The sequence below is a fragment of the Lissotriton vulgaris genome, chromosome 12 (genome assembly GCF_964263255.1).
Source record: "Lissotriton vulgaris chromosome 12, aLisVul1.2, whole genome shotgun sequence".
Classification (NCBI taxonomy): Eukaryota; Metazoa; Chordata; class Amphibia; order Caudata; family Salamandridae; genus Lissotriton; species Lissotriton vulgaris.
Genome location: NC_141700.1, coordinates 768,452,823 through 768,468,122, shown reverse-complemented (window position 1 = coordinate 768,468,122; position 15,300 = coordinate 768,452,823). Strand labels below are relative to the sequence as shown.

Genomic DNA, 15,300 nt, shown 5'->3' with positions numbered 1-15,300 from the left:
ACTCCATGACGTCGAGGCACTCCATGACGTCGAGGCACTCCATGACGTCGACGTCGAGGCACTCCATGACGTCGACGTCGAGGCACTCCATGACGTCGACGTCGAGGCACTCCATGACGTCGACGTCGAGGCACTCCATGACGTCGACATCGAGGCACTCCATGACGTCGACGTCGAGGCACTCCATGACGTCCAGGCACTCCACGTGCCGACTGGAACCGCGTCATAGCTCAGACGTGCCCTTACTGGGGATAACCCCAGAGATTACAGCATGGGACTCGGTAGAGGACCTACCCTCACCTCACCCAGAGGCTGAAGATGCCTTCAAACTCCTCTGTTTGAAACCTGGAAGCCGAAGCCCCCTAGAAAAGAAGGTACAGAGAAGACAGGTGTCCAAAGACACAGGCAAGCACAGAGTACAAACCCTGTGAGCTTCAGCTTTGGCCTTCAGTTCAGCTGCAGACAAAGCACATGTCAGACTAGAAATAGTCTAAAGACAAAAAGACTGCAGAAATTCTGCCAAAAAACCACAGCAGAATGCAGATAAAGGCCAAAGACGTCGAGTGAAGCTACAAAAATCCAAAAATATCACAAAAATAGTATAGAAAAAGCTCAGAAAAGAAGAGCTAATGCTCCAGGGTCCTGCTAGCAGGAGCCGGAAAAAAGAACTGAAGGTGAAAGGGACCTGCACTGCATTCTGGGATACTGTGAGGCTTCTGGGAAGTTCTCTTAAAGGCACAGTATCCTGTTTTGAGCCACATAATGGCAGCCTATGGGGCTTGTCTGTCCACTCCTTCCTCTCTATCATTCCAGAGGGTTTTGCTGTTCAAAGCAAGGTTTTTCTCTGTGGAAAACCCTGGACAGGCTGTGCTGTTGTGGTTTTTGGTGGAATTTCCAGTTGAAGTATTGGACAGTATAGCCTGTGGATATAGGCTGCATTATCTGTCTTTAAATTCTCTCTTAAGTGTCTATGCAGGTCTGCATGTTTTGACAGCTTAAGAGATTATTTTTGATTGCTCCGGGGTCCGCGCACATGGGCGGGACTATTCACTAGATTATGACTATACACAGAGATCCCCTACTACAGAATCATAATTTCTTATTCCCCTGAACCCACAAAATAGTGAAAATAGTGCCTCTAAATCCAGAAGAAAAGAGAATCCACCAGTGGTGTCGGCGCCAGGTTCCCTACAATTCCATAAGTAAACTTCATGTCTCCAACATATGCTCCTGGCTAGAAAACCTGTCTGTTTTAGAGGGTGTTCTCAATTCACACAGAGGGGAGACTCTGCCCACCTCCACCCATCCAAGCTACTGGGAAAACAAACCTGTTGGAGATGACAATGGCATCGTTGAACTCGCTGCGACAGTTCTGACGCAGCGCTGTCCTGCCCCCATTGGTGATCACAGCGTTATTCCCATGCAAGCTGTGAAAACGGAGGTCATTCACGGAAGTGATGGATGAAGGGCTGCTCGGAGAAAGCTGGTTATTCCCTTCTGACAGATCATCAGGCAGAGGAAGCAGATCTAAGGGCACAGTTCAAGACAGAGTCAAAAGGAGAAGAATGAACGGCAATGGGTAGGAGACAGGACAGGAACAGCGAGAAGGACATTTTAAAGAGCTCATAAAACATGTCACATCACTAACCCATGGAAAGACTAGCTCACCCTTGCTTCATTGCTGATAACTTATTGACTTCATTGATAATGTATCTAAAAGCATAAAGAAAACAGGGGAGAGGAGTTGGCCTAACGGCTAGGGCGGTCGACCTCGGACCTGGGGATCTGGGTTCGAGTCTCGGTAACGACGCCAAACATCCTGTGACTCTGGGCAAATCACTTAATTTCCCTATGCCTAACCAAAATTAATGTGTGTCCTCATGTAACGTAACTGGTGCTATGTAAAGCGCTCTGATACCCGATTCGGTTCAAGTTAGCACTATATAAAACTCTGCAAAAAAAAAAAAAATGACGCTGAACATCCTGCGATTCAGGGCCAATCACTTAATCTCCCCGTGCCTGACAAAAATGAATGTGGCCTCATGTAATGGAACTGGTGCTATGTAAAGCGCACCGATACCTGATTCGGTTCAAGTTCGCGCTATATAAAAACTCAGTAAAAAAACAAAAGTCACTACTGAAACCCATGCAAATGCACCATGTCTTTTGTACAGTATAGCTACATGATCCATATTACCTGTTTAAAGCCATACAATTCTGAAGCCCTCCACTGGTTTTATCTATTAAAATAAACATATTAGATTTCCCAAACAGTGGTTTGAAACCATAAAAAATCTTTTTTTACCCTTAGAGTATTTTTTAATAGAAAACATGAAAAATCTTTACTTTTCTGAGATCCTAGTCTGGTCACTGTTTAAGGCTGAATTCGAGATTTTGTGGACTAACACTAACATCGCTCTTCCACCTACCAGAGTCATCCACAATTGTTGCCTGTGCAGCCTGCCCGTAGAGATCCACCACAGCATAGACGTTAGGAGGCACATTCCATGCAGCGGCACCCTGTGCCACGCCGTTCACAAAGAAGTGCACCGTGCCATCTTCCTTACGCACCACTCCAACTGTGTCTCCAGCCTGCTAAGACAGAAAGGAGTATGGGCAGAGGGTCATCTAGGCCTGGTAGTAAAGCAACCTGACAAGGAGACCAGGATCAACAGACCTGGCAAATGCATGCTGGACATGTCTGAATGATTGGAGAGGGTGATTCCCAAGAGGCAGACAGACACACAGGCAGAAAGAAGTTGGATGCACACATTTAGGGTGTCTGGAAAGGGCAAATCTTGGAAACTGAGGGAAACATCAAGAAATGGATAGGAATGGAGTATGTTAGCTGGAGAATTAGGAACCTGTCTGGCGATGCAGACAGAACACATATATACAGATTCAATCAGGGTGAAGGAAACCAAAAGGGCAGAAAAACAAAGCAGGGTAGGAACAGATGGAAAACATGGGTGCAGGAGTGCAGCTACACTAGAAGAAGATGCAGAGTATGGACACACATCTGAGAAAGGTAGGCACGTTGCAGACTACACGAAATCAGCAAAGAGATGGTAGCTTCAGTAGAGGCAAGGTAAGGCACAGCAAGACATGCAGGACGAGACCAGGAGCCTTGGTGATGAGCTGGGGTTGAAGGTGGGGCTGGGACTGACCTTTAATCGGTCAAGGTTATGACCGTACTCGTCCAGGATGGTGGTCCCATTATGCATCACTCCATTGCCGGTCATCATCCAGGTGCCTGAAATACCAAGAACACATGACGGTAAAAGGGGAAGGAGATTAAGCAAATTGGAAGTAATTCATTTTTCGATTCTCTGGACAAATGTTATGGGGCACGGATTACACTTTAAATGCCCTATGGCGTTGCAGAGATGTGGCCTGCGGCACCATCATGGATGGAATTTGATTGAAAAACGTTAAACCTGGGACTAAAGTGAAACAATGGCCAAAATCTGACAAGGCGCACTTAACGGTAACACATAGATCAACATATTGGTGGACTATAGAAAACATAGGAAAATACCATGAACAACGCAGAATACTCATCCTCAGTTATCTATATATTGGAGTCCAAGTGCAACTCCCATGACATTGATTGCTTTGGATGAAAAAGCACCTCTCTAGAGCTGTGACATCATTTATAATCTGGAAAACCAAGCTCACCAAGATCTCTGAAGATGAACCTAGAGAAAGAATCTCTCCTTGCGCTGAGAAAAGGCCCTTCCTTTACGACATTCAGCTACTGCTTCTTCCCAAAGAGTGGACACCTCTACACAAGCTGCTATTTTACAAAACTCCCCCGACAGGATCTCAAATATCCAATCTTGAGAGCAAAAGCCATCCACATAGCACTGGAAAGATTTGTATCACACCATCAGTGTGAACCACAGCAAACAGGCCCTTACCAGAGCGCAGGTTGGTCATTGTGGACGGTAGTTGCAGGTAGGTGGGATTGTGAGTGGTGACGCCTATCTCAATCGATCCCGCCCACTTGTCCACCATCTTGTCAATGCGCACCTGGAAGACCTCATTGTTGCGCAAGGGCCGGTTGCTGAGCACAACACCATGGTTGAAGTCATCTGTGGCACTGTGAAGACAAAGAATGAACAACTAATTCCACATTAACACTACTCTCAAGAATCTTTTAAATCGGTGTCCTCTGCAATGGAATTAGTCTGCACTCCGAGATGATGTCTTAACAACAGGCTAACCATGGGAGTGAAATCCTGGCTATCAGGTTATAAGAAATTAACATTCAGGGATTCAACGAAACACTGAGTGGTCACTCTAGCTCTGTTGTGAACAACAGCCTCATGTGCCAGTTTATCAGCATTCATCACACTATAGAATTAGGCTGGATATTGGAGATAGGATTACCAGTAAGATACTCCTAGGAGAGGGATAAAATACAACACACTGGATTTAGTCTATTATACCACACTGGCTCAATAAATGTGTGAGATACTTACTGCGGCCGTAGGGCTGTCCGGCCCTCATTGATAATGGCTGCCTTCTGACCACAATTGGAGTGGAAGAGGAGTCGCTCCTGCTCTGGTTCGGAGGTTTCAATGGAGCGACGCCCAACATCGGGAGAAAGGGCACGCATGATGGCATTGTTTCTTCGTAGACGGTCGGAGTGGTTGTGATTATGAACAATGGTCACCTTCACCGCCATTCCATAAAGATCCACCACACCGTAGACTACTAATGGTGTCTGGGTGGCTGCCACACCTGGAAGAGAGGAAGGACCTCATATGAGGAATTGGGATTCGCAGAACATGTGGTAGGAAAAAGCCAGGACAGTGAGGAATAGCAACACTGAAAGAAGGGAAATGAGGGCCGGCAGCAGTGCTATTTGAATGGACTTTTGCTTAATTACTGAAGTATTTGCAGATCTGCATCTTCAACTACTGCCATAATATTAGGCTGGATGTCTGACAAAGCTTCCACGGGATTTAGAAATTCAGACCAAATTTTTATTATCTTTAAGTTTGCGGGGTGGGATGTTGGTGCTTCTTTTACTAAACAAAACACTGAAAAATCTGATACTGTCGTTTGAAAGAAATGGCATGATGAACTGGAGTAAAACTCAGTGCTTAAAGCCAGGAAATGTCTGTCCACTCCATTTAATTGTAGTCACCTGTTTTCAAGGTCACTGCACACCATAAAATGTGTATTTCATTTTGCACCTGGTTTGATCTAGGCCATTTCCGAATGACATTCCTAGAACCAAGATTGCAACTGTAAAGTGCTGCCGATCTTGGGATACTGCATCCATTCAGAAACGGATAATGGTGGGACCAATGTCACTACTCAGGACTCCAGACAACAGGAATAAACTGAAATTATTTAATATCCCCATCCAAAACGGTGCATAGTTACGATGGCACACTTATGCTACACAAGCTGCTCTATTGCTCTGTTCAGTTAGAGTAGACTCTTCCACACTACCACCTGTGGTGCTTTACTGCTGCCTAACCAGAAGAGAACCTTGTAGACATATAGAAATATTTGTGGGCATTAAAAGGCTCAAAATGTTTGGTACAAATGAATCAATGTTTCCAAATAAAAATCTATTCTTTGGACTATAAAAACGATTTTACTACTGGTCTTTAAAGCTGGACTGTGTTCCAACACCTTGAAATTCTACCTGGAGCCTGCGCCTGCTGCTCAGTATTAATAACAAAGGACTTCTTCTTTGTAGGATTCTACATTACAAAGACATTTTGATATTCATCCTGGCCAGTCAACTGCAATAATGGAGACCTCTGGTTTTCCTGCTATTTGCCCCATCTGCCCAGGCTTCCTTCATATAGGCTATGGTTTTAGCTCCACCATCCAGGCAGCAGGCAAGGTCTAAGGTTAGGAGTGAAAGGAGGAAAGACAGACCTTGGTCAATGCCATTGATGTAAAAGTGCAGAGCACCATTCGACTTCCTGGTCAGGCCGATATGATCACCCTCCTGCAGACAGAAAGAGAAGGCACTTAAAGGAGTCCGCACAGAAATAACCCAAACCAACTCCAGCAAGAATAGGAAGACAACAGTGACCCTCGGACAATATCTGTAACAGAATACAATAAGTAACAAAGTGGAGGGTGGTAATGAAGAGAAAAGGGAGCGGTATGTGCAAGGCATTGAATACAGGGTGCTGCACTCAGCAAGACGGAGCAGGTTGGGTGGGTGGGGGTGTGACTATTATTTGGTGTTCTTAGAGTACTGTGATCTTAGTTCATAGAGAAATTCTCAAGTGTAAGACCGAGTGAAAAGACACTGGACTGAGCATGGCATTGCTATTTGCTCCTGCAGGAGACACAATCTCACCTGCAGCTCGTCCAGGCTGAACTCACAGTACTCGCGGCGCGTTCCCTTCCCATTGGTCAGGATCCCACAGCCGCTCATCATGATTGTACCTAAAGAGAAGCAAAGAAAATCAGCAAGGCAATGAGGACCAAGGGATAATCAGCTAGCGCCATCTATCAAAAAGAGGTATGCAACAGCTCATGTAAGAGATGTGGTCTAATGGCTACTTTGCAAAAAAATGTTATTAAAAGTTTTTTTTAAGTTAAATGTTTTATTTAGGACATAATATACATAGAATAAAATAGAAAAGCCAGGTAATATTAACTATGTTGAAAAAATTTAAAAAAAGAGAATGCTAGCATTAGGGAGGAGTTCATGCAGTGCAATTAATAGGGATGGTAATGCTAGTAGGTTTGATGATCTAACGCAAGTAACATTACAAGCAAAGGCGGGATGCACAAGGAATGTAGCAGCATTTGGAAGGTCAGTTTAGTGGTATGAGCTGGCATGGCAGGTCTGTACAAGGTGCCTAGTCTCAAGAAGACAGTTCCTCTAAAGATAGTGCATTAGAAATCCAATGTTTTATTGCGAGTTAAGTTGAGTCATCCTTTTGTAGCCGACTTTGTGTTAGTTGAAAGGTGAACACGTACATTACACCAATCACTGACAAACTGTGCACATGTGTTACTGTCTAGTCATAGGTGCTTTTTCAAGAATAATCGAGCAGAGGAAGGATTTGATCCTTTCAGAGGGTTGAGATAATAGAGAATGCAATACCCGGAAGGATATCCAGTCTACACTGCACAGTCTGATTCGTTTTCAAAGGGTTCATTGCCAATAGTTTTGAAAAATAGTTGACTTTGCAGTTTCTCAAGTGAGTATAACGATCAGTGAGATACTGTCCCCTAAAGTCTTTCCATACCAACATTTTTTTTTTTAAGGAAAGCTTAACTATGGACTTTGTATATGCATCAACGTATCTACAAGCACAATTTATTTTGTAAGCAGGCAGGACTATTGCCTGAAATTTGAAGATTCGCTAGAGCGAAGCTGGTGTCATTGTTTTGACCCACTTGTACATGGTCTTGCACAGTTTTAAAATCGGTTTCTCACGGAGTACAACCAAAGTTTTAAGAAAGGCTCAGTCTTATGTGTTGGGGAATGATATTGTAGTGATCTTTACCTTTTTGTTCTGGCAGATTAAAGTGGTATACCTTCTATACCATGTCACTGAATATTTTTTTTCAAATTATTTTTCAAGTTACAGATACTTTTTAGAGCCTTTATGCTGTGCAGGTACACTGCAGCAAAGTCTCTTTTGCCGCATAACAGTATTAATTTGATGTTTTTACAGTAGTTTGACTGATTTTAAATCCATTATAATAAGAATGGAAATCAAATTTCCACCAGCTTAATTCTTCAGGGCTTGGAAGTTTCAAGTTCAGTGTCTATTGCAAGGCTACCAAACTATTGACAACATACTTTTACTATTATGCAGTTTTTAGCCTGAACCTAAATGGCAGAAACTCTTATTATTCGAATAAAGTCGACCAGAATATTCCTTCACAACATGTCTGCTTTTGCTGAATCTTTATGTGGTTGACAATTATTAATATGCATCACAAGGATTAATGCTCACAAGCTTGGTCAGTGTTGATGCCTTAAATGATGTATTAAGGGTGCTCACCTTGCATGAGGGCAACAACACTGAAAAGCAGGCCTGTAAATTAATGAGAATATGTATGTGCAAAACTGTCACAACTGTTGCTCCAGCTACAGTGACCCACATTTTTGTTGTGTTTGCAGCAATTTGTCATAGCCCCTTGTAAGACTTCAAATCAATGTTGCAGAAAAAGTGGAAGTAATCAGGGAGAAGGTGGGGGCAGGGGGAGGTTTAAAAAAGCTGTGCAGGACAGCAAGATGAGAGTGATGCAATAGACAAGATGGGGATGTAGAGCAACACAAAAGAAGTGGCTTGGGATGTAAAGAGGAAAGAGCAAGCACACACATGCAGACTGCAGACAGAACACACATGCAGACTGCATAACGCAAAAGAAAATAAGTAGTCCCCTGAATGTAAGATGTGGAAGGATACAAGTCATCCAATCAAAAGGATGGCATAGAAGCAACACTCCAGGAGAGGCACATACACGTGAAAAGGAAGGAAATGAATTGAAGAAGAAGCAAGCAATTGAGATTGACAAGACAACCTAACAATGATAAGCAAAGGGCTGACCCAAGGCCCACTCTAAAACATTAGTATTGTAAAGAATAGGTCTTTATCCAACTAAAGTTGTCTATAGGCGAGAGATAACAAGGTATAATAAACTGACCCTCATTAATGAAGGGACAGAGAGGCAAACTGGTTACTGGGTGTTATGCGCTCTGTGGAACACTGATATTATGTCATTCTGGTCTGCAGGTATGCAGTGATATTATATGACTCTGCAACAAATTGAATTAAATAATATTATAATGGAAAGTAAGGAATTTTAAACTATTTGATTAGGGAGCATGATGAACAATGTTTGGAATATATATTTTATTTACCGTAGTATCTTTTAAGGTGATATGCTCAATATTATTATGATAATTCTTACTTCCCTATATACCCTTTCATAAGAGCAACAGATGAGAATAATTATAAAACAGCAAGGTGTGGGTACTGATTCCCGGAGTTGAGGGAGGGCTTGTGCTATGTTCACTGTAAGCACAAGAGATTATCCAACAGGTATGTAGATTCTAGGCACTTCTGTGTATGTACAACTCATAAAGAGAGTTGAGAAATACGTGTCCATTTTCCTTTTGCCTGAAAAAGGTGCAGTTTACATAGGGGCGATGGGAATCTATCAGGTGTGACCCCCAGAAAGTGGATAACCACAATACTATGGACCTGGAAAACAACAGCACTTTGTTATGGTGGGCTAAATACACACCTTGTGAAGTAAAACATCCTTTGTGAAAGCCTTTTAAAAAAGAAATTAGCATAACAGATCAAGAGACGCAGAAAAATCCTGTAATCTGCTGTTTGCAGTCAGAAGAATCGTCATAGATAGCTTTTTCGTGCACCATGCACCACTTATTAACATTAGGAGCCAATGAGGGTAACTCAGTTTTTTGCTACAATTAAACCCAGGGCTCAACCTGTTCCCAAAGCACTCCTGAAGTTACCATCATTTCAACATGATACTGCATGCAGCACACTCCTAAAGTATGAAAAACATCAGCCTAGTGAGTGAGCACATCAAACACAGGTCGCTGACTCAACCAGACCCACAGTTTAAACCTATGGCGAGTGTGAGACATTGGTTGTTGTTTGACTGGGGAGTGAGCCATGGTCAAGAAACAGCCACTTCTGATGTAGGAGTATATTTAAAAGTGTGTTCTTTCAAGAAATACCGAAAATAAAGAACAAACTTTTAAACATACTCATACATTTTTCTGTGGTATCTTGACCAACATATTGGATATCTACAAAACTTGGATTGTATTTATCGATCATGATTCTTCTACTGGTTTTACTTATGTGCCTTCCAAGTATTGTGCCAAGCATTTTCTTGTGGTATTTTGTCCAAAAGATTAGATCTTTATGCAAGTTGAATTGATTCGACTGATCAGGACTCTTATGCTAGAATTATTTTTGTGCATTTCTAATATTTTGTTATGACTGTGCAACGATTTCTATGGATGGATTTATACAGAGTGCTACTCCCATATCATTTTGTAGACCAGCAAACTGGCCTTTGGAGTCACTTCTTGTAGTCCTGGGTGCAGGTTAAGATGCCGGGCTATACAACGGGGCTGGCCTCTGAGGGTTCAAGGTAGGCTCAGAGTGCACAGCAGTTTACAGAAGCAGCCAGTCCTCTGAAAGTCCTTCTGCAGATCCAGCAGTAGACTAAAGAGTGGGTCTGAAGGTGCTATTTTTATACTTTGGGGCCCTTCTTCTCTAAGGTGGGAGAAGCTTCTGGAAAGGTTTTTTAAAGTGCATGGAATTTCCTGACTCCTTTGTCCATGCTCCAAGCTGACTGCAGTAACAAAACAGTGCTGTTAGGCCCTTTATGTGAAGGCAGAGCACATGTTATTCAGGTGTAAGTGAGGCTGTGCTCAGCTCCACCCCCATTCTGCGAGTAGATGGCCTACTGAGGCACACCTAACCCCTCTAATGGGAATGTCTGAGAGGAATTAACAAATTCTGTCAGCTACACCCAGTCACGTGACCTAAGACAGGCTGCAGGCACAAAGGGCTAAAGGCAGGAAAATTACAACTTTCTATAAGAGGCATTTTCAAAATTGTTGTGAAAATCAGACTTTACCATTTATTTATCATAGGTACCATAACCTGAATTGTCTACCTGCTCCCAACTAGGAATTACAGCTTATTAAATGTAATAAGTAATCCCACATGTTACCCAATAGGAGGGGTAGGTACACAGCACCATGCTCTATGGGCTACCTAGGGCCTTTCTTAGGGGTGACATATGTAATAAGAGGGGTGTTTAAGGCTTGCAAGGGGGTTTAAATGCCAAATCGACATAGCAGTGTGACACTGCATTCAGGCTGCAATGGTAGGTCTGGGATGTGCTTTAGAGTGCTACATAAGTGGGTGAAACAATACGTGCTGCAGGCCCACTGGTAGCAGTTAATTTACAGCCCTGGGTATATGATATATCGCTCTACAAGGGACTTATAAGTAAAATAAATATGCTAATTAAGTATATGCCAATCAAACCATGTTTGGGGGAGCACTTTAGAGTGGTAAAAAGCACAGAGCCCTAAGACCCATAAAAACGAATTTCAACACAAATTGGAAGTAACTAGGCAAAACGTTTGTGGGGAAGATCCCCTTCCCTGCCCCCACCCCACTCCAGGCTGACAGGTCTAACAGTTACAGACTATGTAAAATCCTGAGTTGTTTAACCCTCCACCACCCAACTGTCAGTCATATTGCTTATAGTAGTGGTATAAATGCATTATATAGACTTTTCTGTTATTTTTTCCTATCAAATCCTTGCTTCTAGGAAGAATGAACTGACATGCAAATCATAGCGAGTGGGGATTTGATAATCAAATTCAGGGAATCAGAACAAGAAAACCAAAGCCATTGCCCTCAGACGGCACAGAGAAAGAAGTAGCAAAATGATCTCAATATTAGAGGATAATTTACGTATCTGAGGTTACCCAAGGGAGGGGTCTTTCTTCCTGTAAAATTCTGAATTCAATTCCTTTAACTGCAGAAATCTTGAGACCAGACAGAAATGCTACACGCTAAACAATTCTAGAGAGTGGAACAGTTCTTTGACGTCGGAGCAGAAGACTCGGACTGCACCATTGCACCTGTGCATCTGAGCAATCAGGTCATTAGTATGCTGGGAGAAAATGCATAGAGCTCTTGGATATGAAAAAGTGTTTGCTCATTTCGTCTCCCACCGAACAAGGGTGACTGTAGCCATGGATCCTATTCCAGTAAATAGGCTTGCTCTTGCATCCTTCATGATTTTTAACCACAGACAGAGTGCACATTCGACAACCACAAACTGGGCATTTATGAACTCTCATGGATAGCACATCCTAGCAGCACACAGTATGATTTTTATTTTTATTTTAGCTGTTTTATATCGCGCTCAAATACTACCAGAGTGTCCTGGCGCGTAAGAAGAAACAAGCATGTGGCCAGAGGGAGAGAAGAGAACAGAAATTAATAAGCCATTCTGAAAAGATATGTTTTAAGTGCCTTTTTAAATATCACAAAATTTTCAGTTAATCTCAGGGAGAGAGGGAGGATATTCCAAGTCCTGGCCGCGGTGACAGCAAGTGATTGGCCTCCCAAACGAGCTCGCTGAAATCGAGGTACTCTTAAGAAATTACAATCTGCAGAACGCAGAGCCCTAGTAGGGACATAGCGGGAAAATCTGTCTCTCAAATAAGAAGGACCAAGGTCATGAACTGCTTTAAAAGCTATAGTAAGAATTTTAAAGGTAATCCTCTGTGCTACTGGCAGCCAATGTAGTTCCTTCATGTGAGCCCGAGGACTTTCTCTATATGGCACATTGCACAGTAGGCGAACAGTCGCATTTTGGATGATCTGGAGCTTTGAGACCAAAAAAGCCGGAGATCCACACAACAGAGAGTTGGCATAATCGAGTCGTGATAGAATAAGGGCTCTTGCGACCGACTCTCTTGCTGAAGAAGGTAGATAAGGAAAAATCTTCCTCATGGCCTTTAGGGACCCGAAGCACAGGGACCCGAGAGCAGGAAACTACAAATTAAGACTGGAAGCTTGGTGAACTAGATGGAAACTTGAAGATGGAAAAAAATATTGAATAACGCTCTACTTCACTGTGGTTAAACTCAGACTCAAATGGAAAGTCAAGCCCCCCCCTACACATTTACCAGTACTTTTACTCTTTTAAACACTTTCAATAGATAACAAACATCAAGAATGAATATTAAAACCTTGAGCTAGTTCAGAACAGAGGTTTACGTATGCCGATGAAAATTATTACACTTGCTCAAAAATGATCCCGGAAATCCATACAGAGAAAGAGCAAACACTAGCCTGAAAAGGTAGTTACATTTACTTGCAGAGCCATGTACTAGAAATGCACAAAAAATTGAACACCCAAGTTTCTGACAAAAGAACAAATTACTTACTTTTGTTAAACCTCTGCCTGATAGATTCTCTTTCTAACTGAAGATTCCTCACCTTTGAATATCCCCTGGCACCAGATTGGGAGGGGTTGGGGGTGTTCGAGCAAACTATCCTGCAAAACCGAGAGAGTGGAGTGACCTACCCACTGGACCAGACATTCAAGACAGTAGTCCTTTAAAGAATATATAAACGGTCCCCATTTTGGAACCTAGCAGATGTCTAGAACAAGCAAACCTTCACACCAAAGCCATTGTAGCAGCCTTAGTGGAGTTAACCCGCAGGCCTTCAAGGAGCGGTTTTTGGGAAAGCGCATAGCAGATTGTATGCAGATGACTATCCAGCTTGACAGGGTGCTCCTTTGCACCACTCTGCCCTTCTTTAGCCAAGTAAATCCCTCAAAGAGCTGGTCATCCAAGCCATGGAACTTTTTGTGGTCAATGTAAAAGCTCAGCAACCAATTAGAGTCAAGAAATTGGATTCTCACTTCCTCTTTTGAGCGAAGCTGTGGGGCAAAAAACGCTAAAAGAGTGATCGACTGGCCAACATGGAAGAGGGACACAAACCTTTGGGGGAAAAAGGCACTGATATCAATTTGTCTTGAAAGAAGGTAGTATGAGGCACAGTTACACCGACAGCACCTACACTTCGCTCACTGGGCGTGCATATATAATTTCAATGAAGAAGATGGTTTTTAGTGCTAAGAGACTTAAACAACTGTGCATAAACTCAAAGGGTGTGCACGAAAACCATCAAAACCAAGTTTAGGTACAAACAGTTTTTGTTGGTGGGGTGGGGGTAGGTGGAGCACTAGGGTCGGACGACATTGGGTTAACACGTATCTCAAACGTTTTAAAAACAGTTGGGCAGATAAACACAGAAAGACTAAAAAGGCCAACGAGTTACCTTTTGTTGTGCCCACCAAGACCTTGTAGAGCAAATGAAAAGAAAAGCACAAAAATAAAGAACAGTAGAAAGTTTGGCTTGTAACACCTCAGGGTTACAAACACCACACCAAGAATCAAACTTCATCGTAGGATGACATCAACCACCTTGGTTGGCAATTCAAAAACACTTAATTGCCACTGTTGCGTCTCCTTGTATGAAGGTGTAGGTTTGGGAGACTCGGATGCAGGACCCTGTTCTGTTGCCTAAGCATGTCGTCCTCCTGAAGTGGACCTTGGAGGACAAACACTCAGGCCCAAGAACTCTGGGTATCGCACCCTCCTGGCCCAGTTCGGGGCGATGAGACTAACTGGAGCCTGGTCTGTCCTGATCTTCCTCAGAATTCTAGGCAGAAAAGGAAGCAGTGGAAAAGCATAGAGTAATCCGGCCTTCCATTCTAGCTGGAATGAGTCTCTCCGAACCAGTACCTTGGAGGAAAATCAATGTTCAGAACTGCTGCCACTGCACGTTATCGACGGTGGGAAACAGATTTAGCCAGGGCGTAACCCATCAATCAAAGACACCCTAAGCCATTTGGGGATGCAGTTTTCTCTCTTTGGCTGCTAGGCAACACCTAGTGACTTCATCTGCTCTGACATTCAGGTGTCTCGCTAGGTGGCTGGAGGCCAATAAGAGGTGCTGCTGGCCCACCCACCAACATAGACATAGTGCATCCTTGTACAATATAAAGAACATCACCCACCCTGCCTGCTACACCACCACAAGCCTCCCTTTGGTAAAAAGCAGGAATGCTTTAACGGCCTGCTGGTTTGCCCGAAGCACCATAAGACTGATATGGAGTTGGCTCTGCACCAGTGACCAGAGGCCTCTGCTCTATACTTCTCCCAGATACCACAACCCGAACCAGCAGTGATGCGCCTGTCACCACTGTGAACTTTGGGTTTGGAAGGGAGAGTGGACTATCCAAGTCAGATTGCCACCTGCCGGCCACCACTGCAGACCCTGCACCATATTCTTCAAGATCTGTAGAGTCAGAGCGGCAGCCTTAATACTGTGCTCTCTGGGTTCTGAGGCCCTCTGCTATGACTGGCATATGCCACATGGGGATGGGAATGAGGAGGATACACAAGGTCAGGAGACCAAAAATCATCAGCCGTCCTCACCGAAACCCAGGGTGGATCCCAAAATATTAGGCTCATATCCTGAATGTCAAGGACTAGCTGCAGTGGATGAAAATGCTTTGAATGTCCCTGTTGACAACTGCCTGATGTATAGAATCCTCTGAGTGGGGCTCAAGTGGGACTTAGATTTGTTGCTGGTGAAAACTAATGTTGTAAGAGATTCAGTCATTGTCCAGAGATGTGGCGAGCCAGCCTACAGCAGCCAGTTGTTGAGGTATGCGGAATATGCGTACTCACAACCTCAGAATATG

General features: G+C 43.4%; 1 protein-coding gene across 2 annotated transcripts in view; it reads right to left on the bottom strand.

Annotated features, from left to right (window-relative positions):
* NEURL4 (neuralized E3 ubiquitin protein ligase 4) overlaps positions 1-15,300 on the bottom strand; it is a 165,120-nt gene that overhangs the window by 111,677 nt on the left and 38,143 nt on the right. Inside the window, exons 6-12 of one of the 2 annotated variants that reach the window (XM_086946091.1) lie at positions 6,338-6,426; positions 5,905-5,977; positions 4,485-4,746; positions 3,921-4,102; positions 3,168-3,253; positions 2,430-2,595; positions 1,329-1,527 (exon numbers count right to left, since the gene is read on the bottom strand). In XM_086946091.1, the coding sequence (XP_086802217.1) occupies positions 1,329-1,527; positions 2,430-2,595; positions 3,168-3,253; positions 3,921-4,102; positions 4,485-4,746; positions 5,905-5,977; positions 6,338-6,426 (1,057 nt within the window). The remainder of the gene's footprint in view (positions 1-1,328; positions 1,528-2,429; positions 2,596-3,167; positions 3,254-3,920; positions 4,103-4,484; positions 4,747-5,904; positions 5,978-6,337; positions 6,427-15,300) is intronic. The other variant, XM_086946092.1, reaches the window with a different exon arrangement.